Raw genomic sequence first — 20,377 nt, 5'->3', positions numbered from 1 at the left:
GCTACAAGGTGGCTCGGTTATGAGAACCGTCGCCTCGCAGCGAGAAGATCCTCGGTTCCCGTAGTCCAAAAACATTTTGAGGTTAATTGGTGATTCTAAATTGTCCGTAGGCGTGAATGTGAGTGTACTTGTTTGTCTCTGTGTGTAACCCTGTGATAGACTGGTGATCTGGTCCAGGGTGTCCCCTGTCTTTGCCCTAAGTCAGCTGGGATAGGCTCCAGTCTCCCCATGACCCTAGTGAGGATTAAGTGGTGTATAGATAATGGATGGATGCATGCATTTTGCAAGGTCTCGCCTCACCTATTGCATATTATCATTTAGCTAATCTAGCAACCTACTTGCTGAAAATTTCAAGATTTGCTGGAGGTTTGGAAGTATCTCTGCTCTGCTTTGGTGAATTAGTCGTATTAATGACCCTACCTGCATTACAAATGTTCTACCAAAGCAATTGCCTTGTTTTGTGGGGACACCACCCCTACATCTTGGGCTTCGTACAAGAATATAGCAATTAGTTTAAAGAACTAATAACACACCAGGGCATTTTTACTTTTGGTGCGACCAGACCATTCTCCAGTGCAGACACAGCACTGTGGAAATAAGTCTGGCTATGTGAGACTACAGGGAAGGATGGGTCAAGTGTTATGCAACCATCATCTCTGTTGTTAGGGAGTTCTACAGTAGATTCAGATTCCTATTCTGTTCCAACCTTGTAATATCTGATGTTACCAGAAGTTGTTAGAAAAGCCAAGAATGCTTGAATAAAAGTGCTACTCTATAGTAACAAGTGCAAGTAGCGGCCAAAATAATTACTTAAAGAAAACCACATGAGTGAAAAGCTAAGTTGGCATGGTAGCATAATGCATAAACTTCACATGCTATCATGGTAATATGCAGTTTGCATGCATTTACTACAGTAAGAATAGCCACATGAAAACACTTACAGCATCTTGGTATTCAATAGCTGTTATCATGATAACTAAGTGTGGGTTAGCACGGTGCAGCATGTCAGCTCAAAGAAAAGATAAAAACACCCGAGGCTAACAAAGTACAGTATTCTGTCTTTTTATCATATTATTCAAACTGTAATTATGAGCAGCTGAATCTGAAAATGCTTACTCTGCAGCTTCCTAATTATAGTCCAAGTCTAAGATATTGTAACTTAGTATTTGGTTCACTTTTCTATGTAAACACATGACAACATAGCAAGTGGAGTTACATGAAACTTGAAGTTTTCTTCATTTATTTTCTGTCAACAAAGTTTTTTTTGATGTGTAATGAGCAATATATCCTGATGGGGTCACTAGCACGAGTATTTATATTCTGAATAGGAGAAGAGGGAAAAAAAATGTTTTTGAGCCAAACTCTCAAGCTTCCCACATTCTTGTGCTGCAGCTTGCAGTCATTTTTTTTTCTTTTTTTTTCTGGGTGCTGTTGTGAATTTAACACCTGCTTCCAACGCTGGAATAGCACCCAGCAGTGGCCAGCTGAGGTTAAAGCCTCTCAGCACTGTGGCTCTCAAAAAACACATCAGGACAGAAAGGGACCAACCAAAACATGTGGAACTGCTCAGTGGGTCCACCATACGACGTTCACATGTGATAATAATCAATACTGCGTCTAAAGCCTTCTCTTCTTCTTGTGAACCAAACGCTTGCACATATTCCACAGACATGGAAAGTTTTTTAATTTGAATTCACAAAAGCCTCTCTGGAGAAACAATTACTGTAAAGAAGTCCTCAGTTACTGCGCTATAAGCTGATGTGATATGACTAAACCACAAACACTTCACATAAAACGACCCACTTGATTGTCCGGTTAAAACCTACAGAAGAAATATGGGACAAATATGCTCTTTCATTTTCAAGATGTTTCCAGTTTGAGAGGTCTTTAATGTGTCATTCTTCTCCTGCTGAGCACGCCTACTTCATTATTCTCAGCATTTGATCTCCTAAGCTCTTACACACATAGATTCAGGTTATATCCTAGATTGCAGCTGTGTGGTACTCAATTGGCAAAGCGCATTGTTTCCTCAAAGGGATTGAAGTTCATCTTGTGGATTTGGAATAAACAGGATTTTATGATATAAAAACATGAGGACAATATTATCTGGGTTGCAGAGAGCATGACCAAGAGGATATCGGAACTACACAGCCATCAACAGAGGATTATAATGAGCCTTACTGCGCCATATATATGGAGTAGTGCCAGTTATTCTTAGCATAATGTTTAAAATTTCACCAGCCAGTACTTCCTTGTAATAAATGATAACATATTTTTAAAATGGACTTTCTTTATGGCATGCTATTTTTATCTTAACATTATTGTCATTACCTAGTGTTACTTTGAGAAGCAAGGCATCGTTACAGAATGACAACTGGCTTCAAGAAGGATGTATTTGTATCCCAGTGAGGCCTCCTCGCAGTATTAAAATGTGATATCTCATTATAAAATCTCTGTGGGAACAAATCTATTAAAGTGGGACAGATGGAAAGCAATTTAGAGTGTTGGAGGCGCCTCTGTCCTGTCTTTTATTAGCCATAAAAAATGGAGCGTGATATGTAGAACTTGATAGACTGATGGATTTACAATTACACAGGAAAATGAACATTTGGGAACATTTAATGTCAAAGCATAACACTCAACAGCACCTGAATGAACAATGAAAGACGTAAACACATGCACACAGCCCTTCCCGCTCACACCTGGAATGTCCTTGAATGAACATCTTTTCTTCACAAGAAGCTTATTTTGTCTTTAGCGCCACACAGACTGACACTCTACTCAAAACATGCCCTAAATCCACTCTTAGAAGACTCAGAAATACCACAAAAACACATCTGTGGTGAAGACAGATATTGATGGAGAAGAAGCCGGGACTTCTATTGTTTCTGCTTGTTGAATAAGCAAAAATGTCTAAATCATGAGCCGTTGGGCCCCCACTAATCTTGACAGGCTGAGGTCGGGCAGGAAATTATGTCACAGTCACAGCAGCAAGATCTCCAGACGCTGATAAGGGTCGCTCTCTCTGGGAAAGTGAAACAAGGGAGAGACAGATCACCCCTTTGTCTTCTCCTTCCTTCTTTCATCTCGTCCCATCAAGACGGGAGTGATTGCAACAGAAAGCTATTCAGACATTCGTCACTGAGACAGAACACTTCATATTAATGTCACTGAGACGTTGTAAAAAAAAAAATTTGGGCCTGTTCCAAGAGCAGAACACACTCGGTGAATTATCAGTGCTGAGATAGCTTTTTTCCACAGTGTTAAATGAAAACAACCTGCGACACTTAAAGTTAATGGATATAGGCTCGGAGAGTAAAACACAGTCAGGTAATTGATCCAAGAAGGGATGCAGGGGGGGTAGATGGCTCAGAGGAGAGTTGGTGCTTTCCCATTCTTTTATGGTGATATTTGTGTGCACACTCACCGTGAGTCATGTTTTTTATAGACTGTCGAGGCTGTGTTGCTGCTGTGTCTAAGCAGTGCAAAGGAGGGTTATGCGGGCATTTTGCTGGTTTGAAGTAAATCACTGAAGGGGTCCTGCTCACTTGCCTCAGGGGTCTCCAGCTCACCGGGAAGGAATTAGACACAGAGGAGAGAGGAAGGGAAGACGGAGCACTCGGGAGCTCATCCTGCTGTGTTTGTGTTTGTAAGTGTGTGAATGTGTGTGTTTATGTCTGTAGTTAAGAAATTGCAATGCATGTTTATGTAGTTGCCTAATGAAGCCGTGTGGGTGTGTGTGCCAGACTTCCCGGCTGAGGCACTATCTCCGGAACTCTCTATCTCAGCGTATCTCTGTGTACATTTCTCTGTCTAGTTTTGTCTGGTTCACTGTGTGTATACGTGTGTTATGTATATCAAATCTCAGCATTCACTGACTCACGAAGAACAGAGCAACCCCCCCTCCGTCTCGCCTCAACAACCCCCCTACACCCCCCTCACCCCAAGATGGACAGCCCATCTGGTTTTCATGAAGGAGGGTTAGCGTTAGTGTGGCCTGCTTTCATCCTCCCCGATCCCAGCTCCACTGTCACGTTTCTGCCGGGAAGACAGCCTGGATTGTTCTGGACCTCGACAAAAGGGAAAAATTTTTGCTTATCACAGATGTATTGACTTGAGTAATACATTGAAGTAGCAATAATTCAAGTAAATATGTTTGAGATCATTTGGAAACAGTGAGAAGAGATTTTATTTTATTTTTTTAAAGCTGCAGTTATCAGTATTTTTATATTAAGAATGGATCCTATTATAGCATAAAACGTAAAAGGTGTTGCTCGTAGTGTTGATACGTCAGACAATTATCATCTGATTCTACAGTTCTCTTCAGCGCTATTCTCATTTGCATCATGTCGAGATTAAACTAACAGACAGAAAGTGGAAAAAGCTCTGATAAACCACTTCTGTCTCACCTGCCGAGCACCAAACAGTTTACAAAGTTAGAAAGTTAGCCGATAAACAAAGGAGCACTAATGACATCTGCTCCGCGTAAACAGCTTCTTTTTTTTTTTTCTTTTTATAGCTTTAGTATGCAATAACTATTTAACTACATACAGTACATCACAAAAGGGAGTACTGACCCCTTCAACCTCTGCAGCAACGCTGGCAGCACTCATATGTCTATTTTCCAAAGACAACCTCTGGACGTGACACTGAGCACGTGCACTCAGCTTCTTTGGTCGACCATGGTGAGGCCTGTTCTAAGCAGAACCTGTCCTGTTAAACTGCTGTACGGTCTTGGCCACTGTGCTGCTGCTCAGTTTCAGGGTGTTGACAGTCTTCTTAGAGCCTCTGCCATCTTTATGTAGAGCAACAATGATTTTTTTCAGATCCTCAGAGAGTTCTTTGCCATGAGGTGCCATGTTAAACTTCCAGTGTGTTCCAGTATGAGAGCGTGTGAAAGTGATAACACTAAATTTAACACACCTGCTCCCCACTCACACCTGAGACATGGTAGCACTAATGAGTCACGTGACACTGGGGAGGAAAAATGGCTAATTGGGCCCAATTTGGACATTTTCACTTAGGGGTTCACTCACTTTTGTTGCCAACGGTTTAGACATTAATGGCTGTATATTGAGTTATTTTGAGGGGACAGTACATTTAGACTGTTATACATGTTGTACACTGACTACTTTACATTGTAGCAAAGTGTACTTTCTTCAGTGTTATCCCATGAAAAGATAGAATAAAATATTTGCAGAAATGTGACATGTATATATATAGACACACACACTCATACATGAACAGACAAATCAGCATTGCTTTCTTTGTGTGAAAGAAAAACATGCAAGGAATGTTCAAGAGCCTGCTGTTTCTGCAGCGGGAAACCACAGATATTGAGAGTTGGAATGAGTTGGGTTTTTTTATTTTATTTCAAGTTACAGCTTCACCTGACCATTTAATTAAACGAAATATGTATTGCCTTTTCTCATCATGATGAAAAATCTGGAATTTGAATAAACAAACAGAGATGCAGCTGTGAGACGCTTGTCTAAAGCACCACACTCACACCTGCCCAGCAAGAAACGATATACAAAGTGGGAAAGCTGCAAGATAAACAGATGAATGCTAATGTTGCTACACGTCTTTGCTTTATCATTTTTAATCTTAAATTTGATTGCAAAAAGCAAAAACAAAAAGCTGGCAAATCAATTTATTTTGACATTATTTACCAAAGCTTTTTATAGTACCAAGTGTTATATATACATAGACAGACTGAAGTGTAGTTATGGTCTTAAACAATATGAGTAGCACTCAGCTCACATTATCCATCCATCAATTATCTATACAACGCTTAATCCTCATTAGGGTCGCGGGGGGCTGGAGTCTATCCCAGCTGACTCAGGGTGAAGGCAGGTTCACCTGGACAGGTCACCAGTCTATCACAGGGCCACACTTAGAGACAGACAATCACACTCACATTCACACCTACGGACAATTTAGAATCACCAGTTAACCTCAACATGTTTTTGGACTGTGGGAGGAAGCCGGAGAACCCGGAGAGAACCCACGCTGCAAACTCCACGCAGAAAGATTCCGGTGCCCCCACCGGGACGCGAACCGGCAACGTTCTTGCTGCGAGGCAACAGTGCTACCAACTGCGCCACCTTGCAGCCCCTCATCTCACATTATGCTCACCTAAATAAAATAGTCCTCGTCTTTGTGAATGCTGTACCTGGAACATTCTATGCTGTTGTGCAGCAGATGCAGCTTTTACAGCTTGCAAACCAATCTAAGTATTTGGAATCTGAGCATTGTGATGACATGCACTTAAAACTCACACTCCGAATTCTTTGCACGTGTCATACAGGTGTTTCAACAAGTTTTGGTTGTCTCTAACATGTTCCTGATTATCTGACGCAAATGCAAAATGTATCTGGGCACAACTCTTGGTGTTTTGTTTTGTTTTGTTTTTTTTACAACTTTTGCAATATCTGCATTACAAGTGAGAACATGTCAGTGTTGTGTCCAGACATGTCTCCCCAATATCTGTTCAGTCACATTTAAGAGTGAAAGTCATTCTTGGCCTCAAAAATACAGTTTAGATTCATCTCTAGTCACAAATATCAACACTAAGTACACTGAGCCTTGGTAAATTAGCATTAGGTAGCACACTGGGTTACCGTTCCTCATGCTCAGTCTCTTGCTTGACTTTTTGTATTCAGCTGTAATAAAATCTCACAGCGAAAGAGATGATGCAGATTTCAGGAAAGTGTTTCAGACGCACATTGTAATAAACAGGCAAGACAAAAGCAGAGGCTTTAAAGTACTGCTATTTCTGTCTTTTTCCTTAAACAATATTCACATTTAAAACTCAAGTTGTGGTCTGTAAAGAAAGTAAGAGCGTAAGGCAAAGAGGAAAACCAGACAATGAAATCGTGTACCACATTTGAAGAACGTCACCTACATAGTTCTGTGCGGTTTAGGGTGAAAGACAAATTAGCATTGCTTTCTTTCTGTGAAAGAAAAACACGCAAGGAATGTTCAAGAGACTGCAGTTTCTGCAGCGGGAAACCACAGATATTGAGAAAGCTGGAGCGAGGGTTTCTTTTCATATTTGGAGCCGCAGCTTCACCTGAACATTTAATTAAAAGAAATATATACTGCCTCTTCTCATTATGATGAAGATATTCGTGGTCTTTCATGTGATTTCTGGAATTTGAATGAACAAACAGACAGAGGTTGAGGCCAGCTGTAAGGTGCTTGTCTAAACCACCGCTCTCACACGCATTCTCTGGCCTTCAGCCCGCAGAAATAAACGGTGGCCTGTCAATCTTTTTCCTCAAGGAATGTCTCGATGATGAATCACTTCTTGAAGCAGCAGGTCCAGGGGTTTCATACTCGATACATCTTCCATTTCCAGATGTAAAATGTAGTCCAGAGGGCGTAGCCTTACATTCCTCAGACTGAAAGTGGAGGTATAGCAGCACTCTTCACATGCCTGCTGCTGCTGCTGCTGCTTGGCTGGGACTCTGCAGGGAAGCCCCTCTGCTGTCTCTCCCTTTGATATGAGTTAAACACTGGGCAGTCTGCCGGAAGACAATTGCTGAAGAGAGGAAATGAGAAAGCCTGAAACAGACAGTGGAAGCCTATGAGGTGCAGGAGAGAGAAGAAAGGCCGACTTAGCCTTCTAAAAGCTCCCAGTGATTAAAATAGAAAGAAAGGGGCCACAAACGAGGGTCTGGGTTTCTGCAGCTTTCTGATTCTGGGCCAAAGCAGTAACCTTGCATCTGCGTGTGCTCATGCATGTGTATGTTTACATGCATGGAGGAGTGGGATGGACTGAGAAGGAAAGTTTGAATTCTTACAGTGCAGACAGTAACAGACACTGTACATTCAGCAAGTGTTTCTGTGAAGGCTTTGTGTTTCCAATTGTGGCATATTGTGTCTGTGGGTGTGCTTGGGTGTGTGATAAAGCCTGTGTGTTTGAGAGAGTGCAAAGAAACTCTGAAAAGCCTCGAGGGGGATTTCCTCTGAAAGGGAACGCTTTTCTCCTCCCCCTCTCAGACACTCTCCCCTTCCCTGCTTCCCTCTCTCTCTCTCTCTCCCCCTCTCTCGCTCTCTCTCTCGCTCCCTCTCTCTCTTCCCCAAACACTCCGGAGTAGCCGGAGAAGCGAAAGAGAAGTGAAAGAAGAGCTAAAGGATCAACAGGCAGCTTGACAATTTGCGTCTCTCTGTGCTACACTCTCAGACTTGTGGAAAGTCTCTGAAGAATGGAACTGACTTTAATTACTTTTCAATCAAGACAACTCACTGTCATGTGGATGTATTTCAGCCAACTTCTGTTGTTGATGTACTGAACATGGCAAGTCCCCTAGCACAGAGCCAAGAGAGGCTGTCTGGAGAGGATTATCAGGACCAAAACATGACAAAACTTTCTGCCTGATAGAGGAGAAACTCCTGCAAACATGGTAAAGTAACATCTAAGTTCACCTCCTGTGTGTCCTTCTCGTCCATTGTTACTTTGTGGTCGGAGAGTTAAAGTGCTCCACTGACCCACTAACTCAGAGCGTGAGTTTCTGGTCAGCACAAGTGACCTTGTTTCTCTCTGTGGATTTTCTCATCATGTGGGAGGAAAGTTTTGGAAGCCTGATATGTTATAAGTCTAGTTTACACACATTTTACTCTTTTCTTTCAGTTACACAATACTGTGAACAGCACTGATCCATATTCTTTGTTCTCTTTTTATGAAACTTTATCTTTGTGACATAGAAAGGCAGCACAAAGCTAATGTAACTGCACTCTGCAAAGCTTTTTGTTATCCTGAGCACAGTTGGTGGGACTGTTTCACATCGACAGCCCACAGCATCTCCAGCTCTTTGAGTGAGTGCACACTGACAAAGACAGAGTGACAAAGACAAGCACATTGTCTTTCCTTTTGCATTTTTAAGTCCTTTGATTGGGACTTAATTGATGCCAATGGCACATACTTCAGTGAGTGGAGAGTGTTTTGGCGTATAAATTATCCGACTGCTTTGCATGTGCGCATAATGGAATTCTGCAGTTCGGCTCTTTAAAAAGTTCAAACCACAGGGCTTTTTTATGACTGGAGAGGACCAGTCTAATCCCAGTCACAACAGAATCTAATTAATGAGGATGAGTGAGCCACAAGATGGGAACATGTTCAACTGGCGATGGGTTTGTAGGAGGATGTGGCTTCTTTGAACTTTTATTTACTTGTTGCCTCTGCTACGAAATTTGTGAAATGAGCGCAAGATCGTAATGATGTATAGTTGTACTTCTAAAGGCTGCCTAAAGTGACAGCTTTCTGGTCAAATGGATTCAGTCTCCACTGTTTTCTACATCCTGAATGTAGCTTTCTTCTTTATATGGAAATCGGTCAGACCCTCAACATCTGTTCAAGCATGCCAGATAAGTGATAGTTTTACAGAGAGCAGGAAAGAAGTATGTTTAAAGAAGTCCAGACTTGGCTGCTCATCATGGCCACTACTGTACTTTGCTCCCCTCCTTCACATCCACTGCAGCACTTGTTTGAGCAGCTTTTACAGCCCGAGCTGTTTGTTTTACTTATTGCATGAGTGATGATTTCCTCGGTGACCACCCCGACCTACAGCCATGAGTCTGCAGAGTCTAAATTATTAGATTACTGCACTGTGCATTACCAGGAGTTTCTATCTTGAGTAAACACTCAACAATAATACAAAAACCAGATCCTCGGCTTGCTGGTTTGCATTGTATTTGCATTTAGTTACTGTGTGACAAGGACAACCGAGAGTCACTCATTCACCAGAAAGGTCAGGTATTTTCTTCAAAAGACCTTCCAGCAGCATGTGTGTTTTTGTTACCTTGCAGCGTACAGTAAACATGGTGGCCTGGTGCAGCACAGATAGTATTTCTTAGTGTCTGTTGCGGCATGCAAAGTTTATTCAAAGTTAATGCAAATCATTAAAGCATGTATGAGAGTTGCTTAGGTTTTAGATTTGCACTTGTCTTGCCAAAACGTGTTTTTCAGAAATGTTTACCTGTACCAACTGTTATTGTTTAATTGACATAAACAAATGAATGATTGCAGATTTAGTGTTTACAAGGTAAAATGTCATTTAGATTACGTCTTTCCTAATTAGGAGCAATATCCAACATGAACACTCTGTTTTGCTCCAGGAGGAGAAAATAAAACCCCCTTTCTTTCAGCAGCTAAATAATCACAAGCAAGTAGCTTTAGCTGCCTGGTGCTGAGGAAGGTACTGTACAGTTGGTTTAGTGGAGATTTGGGGGTCAAAAACTCATGAGAGCAGTGTGACTGAACAAAAACCGTTGAGTTGAAAGCTGCAAAAATGTTCCACAGGGCAGAGGGTTAATTTGATCAGTTGTTATTTTAAAAAGACGTATTGATTACAGCAGCTTTAAGTGTGAAAACTAGCCACATGCTTTCACAGACTGGTACACACCAACTCAATATGACCATTCAGCTTTTCAGATCACTCAGATACGCTGATTAGTCACAGTGTGAGAGAGTATCCAGCTTTAGAATGGCTAGCAGTACTGACCTGGCTTTGCTGTCTGTCCTCCTGACAGCTATGAGACAGTGATCAGTAGCTCCCTCCCCTGCCTCTAACAAGACATCACATATGCCCACTGCTCCACTTGCTGCGATTTTTGCCAAACTTCTACTGAGGGAAAATCTAAATAAGAAACTCATTTGATTCATCTTGAAAATGTGAGTAATTATAGACATCTGCTTTTCGGAGCTGCGCGATCCAAATGAGTTTTTATTTCTGCTTCAGTCAGCAAGTCAAAACCCTGAGATTTGTCATGGAGCTGTGAGCTGTGTTCTCGACGTGTTTATTATCTCTGCATCACAAAAGTGGGTCAAACTCAACAGAGACTTTGTAGTGTATTTTCAAAACAGAGCTATAGCCAAGTGTTTGGGTGGAAAATGTCTGTGCATAGGCTGTCTGCAAGTCAGTTTTCAGCATGCATTGTCTCGAGAAGCTTAGGAGTTATGGCAACGTTGCCATTTCCTTCCCAGACTGAGTGTCTGTCCAGTTTCATGTTTTTAAGCTCAGTTTATTAATGCTCGAAGGGAAAAACTCACCAGTATAGATCTTCCAGAATGAATCTCTTTCATACCTATATGAAGCGCTCTGTTTGGAGCAATGTATTTATTTGGACTTACAGAAAACTTTGCATTATTGAAGAGAAGCAGATGTCTTTATTTAGAACATTCCCTATAAACATATGTACATGCTGACAAATGAAGTTAACAAATCCTTGGCGTTACAGCTTAATGGATTTCATAATGCTTAAGGCATGCATTATTAATTTTTTCAGTTTCTTGGTTATTTAAACATTATGAGTTGAACTGTGGGAGGTATTACGGTGCGTTGCAGCCTCTAGAAACAAAGCATTTTAAATTGTATTCCTGATATTTTGCCAAAATGCAAGCTTTGGAAAACAAGTTCAGATCCAGGAGGTTTTGTTTAGTCATGTTAAAATGGGAGTGGTGCATGAATGAATCAGCTGTGGTGACATTCCAGAAAAAATAGTCCCCGTGTGAACATTTCATATGTTGCATTCATGCTTTGTTTTCAGTGTGCATTTGAACATTTCTTCCTTTATTTGAGTGTTTTTGCGGCATGACTGTAGAAACACTGTTTTAAGTCTTTTCCCATCACCTCATCAGGTGTTGGGCAATTTCCTCTATTAACCTGTGTGATCCTGTGGTTTCATGACAGAGAAGACAGAAAGGACTGTTTAAAAGCCTCCAAACAGAAAGATCTTTAGATCAGATAAAGATGCAGACATTATTTCAGAGCCCTGTTATTTAAATATTACTGTTGCCATGAAGAGCAGCTGTGAGTCAGAGTTTGTGATTTCATAAAGTTGACAGAAGAGATCTACGTCGGATTCAGAAACACTTGGTCCATTGTCCTATGAGATTATACGAGATGTTTTCTGCATGACTGTCTACAGAAGTGTTGTTGAGGCTTCCAAGTTATAAGCTACAGGTTCATTTAATGAGTCGTTTGTGAAATTCAACCTAAGCTCATCCGAGTGCCGTAGAAACGTGCCTGTTTGACATTCTTGGATCTCATAAAATACAAAGAAAAAGGCCAAACCCTGAAATCTGACACACAATTTATTTGCTGTCATCCCTTTACAGACTTATCCGGAGTTGCTCTCTACAAAATGAATGAATGAATAAAACCACATTTACCCCTGGCAGAAGGGCCTTGGAGAAATGATGTAGTCGTTTTGTACTGTATGTGCCTTTTTATTGGTTAAAAGCATTTAGGATGGATTTTCTGAATGAGCCCTTCGACAGACTTCAACAGGAGAGGATCACACACAAAGACAGCATTGTCTCACCACCAAACAGGAGATACTAAACGTTTAAGGAGGAAATAGTAGAGAAGGAGAGGGACTTGACACCTCTTTTGGATCTGGCCAGTCGCTAACGGCAGCAGTCATGCTATTCATACAATCGGTTCTCGGTAGCCTGCTGTTTTAATCTCTCAGGCCCACAAAGGACTCTGTTTTTAGCCCCTTCCTTGTTTAGCTTGATGCCCCGACCAAGAGCAGACCGGTCCAGGGTAAACACAAGTGCAGCAGCTTCAAAGACGTCACACTGGTTAACACTGGGACCATTTGGCAGATGAGAACGCTTGAGAGCACCTTGGACTTGAAGCTTCGGGACCAAATGTCATAAAATTTCAGCTGTTGTTTGAGTCACTTATTATTTTAGCAAATCTTTCCAACTGTTTGCCTTTGCATTGTGCTGCATTCAGCTGCAAGGTCATTTTCCTCCAAAATGTCTAGAGAATGAGTTAAGGTCGGTCAACAGCAGACAGTGTAGGATGTTGGACGTAAATCAATATCAATATCTGACCACTGACAGTCTTTGTACCCCCTTTAGTCGCCACATGTCCTCAGTAGAAAAGAATGCTTCCTTCTTCTGATTGTGCACATCTGTCACAATAGATCATAAAATGGAGAACAGAATACCTTTGAGGCAGGCTCTTGAATGATAATGCATCACAGCTGTTTTACACTGACTGCAGCCATTCAGCTTAGGCTTCTACTGTATTTCTCAAAATTAACAGCAAATCTGAGGTCATATCTAATAAAACACAGCTCTGTGAAGTTAATACACAGAGCTGAGAAAGTCTGTTTCCCAGCATGTAAGTTTTATGTGAATCAGTGCAGTTTGGTAGTTATTAGAGCGTGTCCACCATCCTGTACTATAGCTTTTAAATCAGTTCTTCACTGAAATTCATGCCAAACTGAAATTTGTAGAGACTGTTGCTGCAACATTATTCCAAACCCCGTTTACACTGTCAAGTTGAGATATGAACATGTTTTGTTTTATTAACACTGGCTACAGTGGTGATGTTTCTCAGTGATTGGGAGTCATCTCTGTGGGTGGTTTGGCTGGTGATATTTATACCAGCGAGACTCTCTTGAGATTTACTAACCAAAGCTGGACCCAGTTCAAACAGGCTGGCTAGCCAAATGAACTGAGGAACTGAGGGAGCGTGAATGCTGGTGTTGTTACGTATCTCATTACATCAGACACTGCCAGACAACATGACAAACAGGCCTGAACTGTGCAAAGTTCAGCATGAATTCTTCTGAAAGAAAGCAGAATGTGTACTAAATAGTTGCTGCTAGCATGGTACCTGAAAACATTATCTTAAATCAGAGTCACAATTAGAATAATAGGCATAATCGGAGGCATACATGCAATCACAGGGTTGATCATTGGAGCAGTTGTTTTGGCCTATGACCATAAGTACTTTAGCACAATTCAGGAAGCAATCTATTTTGGATTCTTATGGGTGATTAAACACAACCACAGACAGTGTATGTATGTAGCACCATGGCAACCATAAATAACTACCACAATAGTAAAACTGCAGTCACGACAGAAAATGACAGGAAGTCCATAACAAATACCTTTTAGCTTATATAAAAAAAAAAGAGCAGCATCACTTACAGGTCTTTGCAACACCAAATAATTTGTACCATCTCAACTCATAAATGACTTAATTTTGCAATGCGATTACAGAACTGATGCCCAACGTCATAAGAAAACAGGTTTTCTGTTGTTTTTACTTGACATTCTACAGTGTTCCTCTGCTGTTTTGTCTAGCGTGCAGTGTGCCTGTTTCCTCCCTCTACAGTAAACTCCAAGCTATTTATTCAGTCCCATATTACCAGACAGACGCAATCACTTCCCTACTTAATCACGATAATGCTTTTTTCCCCCCCTACTGCATATCAGTATACGGTAACTAGCTCATATTAAAGAAAAGAGTTACGGCTATTTTTCCGAGGTATTTTATCCCCATAATCAGCCAGTGAGGAGCATTCAGTCAAGCTTAAATCCTGAACCTTTATCTTGGGCTGCAGAGAGTGTTGCTTTTGATCCATGTCCAGCTGACCACATTCCACCACTACCTCCTCTTCAGATTCAAGACAAGGGGATTCCCTCTCTTTCCTCTATTGTCCAGTGCACTCTGCGATTTAATTCTAGAAAGAGCCTCAGTCTCCAACAAAGATCATTGTTTGACCTGAATTTGCATACAAGCACGGACAAGAGGCATTTGTTATTAAGGTTCACTCTGTCTTTGTCTTGTCCACCATTTAGGCCCCCTTTGGTATAAAGCAGATAATTACAGGTTGCACTATGTTGCCTCGGGCTGTGGCTAAAGAAAGTCTTGCCCCAGATTTGAGCCACAGTATAAACAAACTGTCGGTGTGTGTATCGCACAATGTGTGTCTGTGTCATCAACCACAACGGGTCAAAAGATTAGCGAAGGTAAGCTGGTCACAATGTCATTGTAAAGGGGATTAACCTTAACTAAATGGGCACAGCTTTTTGATGTGACATGCTGAGAGGATTTGTTGATGTTCCTTTCCTGACTGGTCATCACATTTTCTTGAAATCCTCACAAGAAATGGACTGTCACTCCGCCTCCAGGCTAAAACCAAAACATAAGCTGAAGTGACAGTTAAGTGAGGGCCTGCCAGTAAACCCTGGAGACTGCCTGGGTTTTGCATGCATGAACTTGTAGCTATATCCAAGAGCCTCCCAAGACACACCACCAACTCAGCCATAGCGGAATTCAGTTTACTTCAGTTTTATTTATATAGCACCAAATTTACAACATATGTTATCTCAAGGCACTTCACATAGTAAGGTGAAGACCTAACAAAATTACAGAGAGCAATTCAACAAATCCAAAGATTCCCTTACAGCAAATTCTTTGGCAACAGCGGGAAGCATAAACTCCCCTTTAACAGGAAGAAACCTTCTCCAGAACCAGGTTCAGGAAGGACAGCCATCTGCCTCGACCGATTGAGGTGAAGGTAAAGGGGGAGAGGGAAAAGGATAGTAGATTGAAAACAGACAAACAGCACATAAGAAAGTAATAAACAGTGCGGAGGTTAGTGAGACCAGCAGCTGCAGATCAGAAACATGCAGTTCTGTAGTCGGAGATACCTGCAGAGAGGACAAAACACAGACTCCAAGAAAGAGAAGACACAAAGTTAGTGACATGCAAGGGTTATATAGAAATGTACATATAGAGAAAGAGAGGATAGTAGATGAGAGGTGCTCAGTGCATCATGGGAAGTCCCCTAGCAGTGTAGGCCTCTAGCAGCATAACGAAGAGATGGTTCAGGGTCACCTGAGCAAGCACTAACAATAAAGCTCTGTCAAAAAGAAAAGTTTTAAGCCTAATCTCAAAAGTAGAGAGGGTGTCTGCCTCTGAATCCAAACAGGGAGCTGATTCAACAGGAGAGGAGCCTGATAACTGAAGGCGCTGATTCTCATTCCGCTTTTTGAAACTCAAGGAACCACAAGTAAGCCCGCAGTCTGAGGGTGACGTTTTCTATTGGGATAATATGGTACAATAAGGTCTTTAACATATGATGGAGCTTGATCATTAAGGGCTTTATATGTTGGGAGAAGGATTTTAAATTATATTCTGGATTTTACAGGGAGCCAATGAAGAGAAGCTAATAAGGGAGAAATATGATCTCTCTTGTTGGTTCCTGTCAGAAGTCTGGCTGCAGCATGTAGGATCAACTTTGAAGTTATTTTCAGAGTGTGTTTAGAACATTGGGATGATGAGAAGTTACAGTAGTCCAGCCCAGTAGTAACAAATGCATGAACTACTTACTCAGCATCACTCTCAGACAGAATATTCCTCATTTAGAAAATGTTGCACAGGTGAAAGAAAAAAAAAATGTCTTAGACCTTTGTTTTAGCTGCGTGTCATTTGCATAGCAATGAAAGTTTATGCAGTGTTTCTGACTAATATTACCTAAAGGATGCATGTACAAGATGACAAGTATTGGTCCTAGTACAGAACCTTGTGGAACTCCATAACTCACTCTTGTGTGCGTGTAAGAATCATTGTTGAACAAACTGGAATCTGTCTGATAAATATAATTTAAACCCAAAAAATGCTCCAGTCTCTGTAACAAAATGTAGTGTATGCTTTACTCTTACTGGCTTACACAAAAAATTGGAATCGTAATCCTCATCATTATCAAAATGTCATTCTCTTAGTTATATCATGGTTAAAAACTCATCTGTCACCATCAAATCAGCACAAATATTTTGTCTTTTATTTACTCAACACATTTATTTGATTACAATCTATGTGAAGAAAAGAACAGCTGTACATTTTAATAGCCTCTACTGGTGGTAAATGGAAAAAAAGAAACTAAAGCAAATCATAATGAAGCAGATATTGTGCACCTCTATCCAACACCAGATTGTGAAGGGTACTTTATATTAAATACAATTGTCTTAAGAGTGTTGTACCAAGATTGTTCCAGTTTATTTGGAATTCAGGGGGATTCTCAGCCAAGGTAACAGCATGACTCTGTGGATGGCAATGACAGCGACTTTGACAGTCACCTTGAGGTTGATCTTTTTCATCTTGTTTATGACCAAATGAATGCAATATTAATGACATTTCCACTGGCCTTAGCTTTACTGCATAATTAGTTCCAACTCACAAAATGCTAGCTTGCTTACTTGTTAAGATGGCAAAAACCAGGAACATTATACCTGCTAAACATTGTTGTTGTGTTCATGTAAGCATGCTAACCTATTCACATGCAGCCTCACAAAGCCCAACTGATGCAGGATTGTTGTTGTTGTTTACTGTATTGCACAAGCTCGATAGCAACTTAGTGTGAACCATCGGCGCTGCACGATGTGCTGGACAAACTATGTGAAGACACCATTTCTAGAAGTTCACAAGCACCTCTTTCTGCATTATGTTGTGTAAAAAAGTTTTCATATTGGTGCATGTTAGATATATGCTGATATCCAGAGCCTGACTGATATTATTATTTCTATTTGACACCTGAAGGCACACACCTTTATACATATAAAGTTTAGTTTTGTTTGCAAAGCACTTGATTTGCATGACATCTTAGCGCCACCTGACAGGCAAATCCCCAGATTCACTTTAGCTTCTATGCTACACAATCAAATCAAAAGTACAGTATCAGCAGTGCTCAGCGTTGTGGTAAAATGCTTGACTGTTTTTCTAATGTATGTTGACAGCCCTCACATCTCAAGACATCACCACCTCAAAGCCGTGCGTAGAGTCGGGCTGGTTCACAAAAAAATGCTTTAAAGATGCTCTCGTTTCATCTGAATAGTTTCCATGTGTTTAGCTGGACTTCACCCATCGCACAGCTGGTGCTAGTAGCTTATTCATGCAGGCATTCAGAAGATTACCAAAAGCAGACTGGTGCATACAGTAAACACCAGCACCAACTGTGACTCTTGACAGAAAGTGGTGTCGTACAAAGCCACGTCTTTATGGGCAAATATAATGAAACCATGTGTTTCTTTGTCACTTTAAGTTAGATCAGATGCTGACCCTGGTCTGCTGCATATATACCGGCTCAAATGAAGTGTATCCTGGCGAGACATGAAACGAAATGCACATACTCATGCTGGACACACTAACTCATCTTCATAATAAGGTAGACAGAAAGCTTGTGAACAGGTTCGTTCACACTTGCTTTCTTTGCTGAGAATGCCTGTAATGACACAGGTAGACCCAGTAAGAGTTAATCCAAAAGTGGATTCAGAATCAAAACTATATAAATACCCTTTTTTTCTTTTTGTTCCTTACTCAAAAACCAAAACTCTTTAAAGGGATTCCAAACCAGCAGAGAAGAACGTAGAGGACAAGGAAAAATATCTGACCTGTCATTTTGCATATGCAGAGCATTTGTTCTTGAACTTTTTATTTTCAAATGATTCAGTTTCATAACAAGCTATGACCAAATAGACATTTATGTTTGTAATTTATGGCTCCCTTTAGACAGACACAGAGTATCAATTTTCACATTCAAAATAGCACATGCCATAAGAAGCCAAGGCTGAAAATAATTGAAACCCAAGTTCGAGCACATTGTATATTATCTAAAATGTGCAAAAATAAAGATGACAAGAGGTGAGTCAGGAGTGGACCTCTCAGGGGGAACAAAGTTCTTCATTAAACTATTTCTTCAGGTTGGTCTGCATTTTACATGCAATACATATTTCTAGCCAAAGCAAATTAAATGTGCCTGGAAATTATCATTACAGTTATATGATGAAAAAACACAAACAAACAAACAGTCCAAACTATTAAACAACTCCAGTATGTGGTTCTTAGTTTGTTAGGCAGCTGTTTCGATTTTGCAAGACGTTCTGTAAGAGAAGATTTATTTTGTGTACACTGCATATTTAAGAGGTCAACACGAGTCTCATTTGGAAATAATGTGCAGATCATACCGTCACTTCTGCTTCTTGTAGTTGTTGTAAAATGTTTGTTAAAGCCACAGGAGGCACAAATATCATGCAAAGATAGTCAGGTTAAAGTCATTGGTCATCTGTGGGTTCATCCGGGATTCAAACCGGCTCTCCTGGGTGAAAGACAACTACACTTCACACTCATCGTTGACTTTGTTGATATTTATCCTATTTCAACTGCTCTGGAAAAAAGCCCTGTGATTGGCTGAAATCTCCCAGGGATAGGTTTTCTAAGGCCTGAAAATGGAGGCCAGAGGAGGAGCAGAAGTCTTGTATCCTCTCACACCACTTGACTTGACAATATGCTCAAGTGTTGGTATTGAATTTTGGCCTACTGATGCCTAAAATATACTGCTTCCCACCACTCAATCTTTGCACTTTTGTTTTAGGATTCCTGCAAAAAAATGCATTGTTTCCTCCAGACAGGCACAGCTTGTAATTAGGTGTGGCTTTATCATTTACATGTGTGCTGTCTTTTTTTGTTTGTTTTGTTGTTGCTGTAATCGTTGAGATGAGTCCTGGACAGAAACCCAAGGCAGTGTCTGATGCTATAAGTAATGTCCTTTAAGCCAGAACAAACTACATCTCACTGACTTTCACCTCATCTTGTCCTCCAGAATCCTGAATCCCTGGACTTATCCATCCAGAGTGCTCTGTCGGCCCTTTTCCCACCTTTTGAGGCCACGGCTCCCATCGTCCTCAGCCAGCTGTTTCGCACCATTGACGAGCGTTACCACGGCGATGCTCTGCAGTGCCTGCTGGACTTCCTGATTCCCTCCAAACACCTGCTAGAGAGCGTCCAACAAGCAGCATGTGTGAGTATAAATTCCTACAATAAAGCACACGCATCTGCACCAACACACTTGTTCCTCCTCTCCTTCTCTATGAACTGCACATGTAAACATCTTCTAAAATTCTGTATGAAGTACTGCCATGAACAAGAGTTTATCCAGAGGCACTTAGTGCATGTCACAAAATTTATTGCAGTTACCTAGATTTGGCTCTGCTCATTTGGAGAGCTCCTAAAGATTATGAGCAGCAACATGATTTGACTTTGGCAGTCTGTCTTCACACATTAAACACATTCATTATGATGCACGGAATCTAAAGACAGCCTTAATTAAATATCCATGAACATCAGGTCTTTGCATGTTAAGAATACTAAAAGCTTCCATATGTGAGAAGAAGGAGCTCGGGGATATAAACAAATCCTATGATTAATTAAGGCACCGTGCACACTTCTAAAAATGTGATTTGAAATAGCAAATACAACTCTCCTATGGATTTCATAGATAATATTTGTGTAAAAAAAAAAGTATATTTAGCTCATATATAGTTTTGCACAGAATATAGTATATTACAGACAAGAGAGTGAAAAAAACTGAGCTCTATATGCACAAACTATACCAGTAAAAATTCAATTCTGCAATATAATCTGACAAAAAGTATTGACTGTAATTGTCTAAAACTCAACAGGAAAGATAGAACCACAGAAAACAAGCAAACAAACAAAAAAAACATCTCTTAACTTAAGTGAAACAGTGAAGAAACTGAACTTAAATTCAGACAAAATTACACTGT

At 40.7% G+C, this 20,377-nt stretch overlaps 1 protein-coding gene across 1 annotated transcript in view; it reads left to right on the top strand.

Moving 5' to 3' along the window:
* The first annotated feature begins 8,029 nt into the window (after window positions 1-8,029).
* Window positions 8,030-20,377, top strand: part of quob (quattro b) — a 30,657-nt gene continuing 18,309 nt past the window's right edge. The window contains exons 1-2 of the mRNA XM_008278628.1: window positions 8,030-8,411; window positions 19,414-19,611. Coding sequence (XP_008276850.1) covers window positions 8,409-8,411; window positions 19,414-19,611 — 201 coding nt within the window. The 5' untranslated portion in view covers window positions 8,030-8,408. The remainder of the gene's footprint in view (window positions 8,412-19,413; window positions 19,612-20,377) is intronic.

Source organism: Stegastes partitus, unplaced genomic scaffold (genome assembly GCF_000690725.1).
Source record: "Stegastes partitus isolate 25-593 unplaced genomic scaffold, Stegastes_partitus-1.0.2 Scaffold128, whole genome shotgun sequence".
Classification (NCBI taxonomy): Eukaryota; Metazoa; Chordata; class Actinopteri; family Pomacentridae; genus Stegastes; species Stegastes partitus.
Note: the sequence above shows the minus strand (reverse complement) of the source record. Positions and strands in the feature narration are given on the sequence as shown.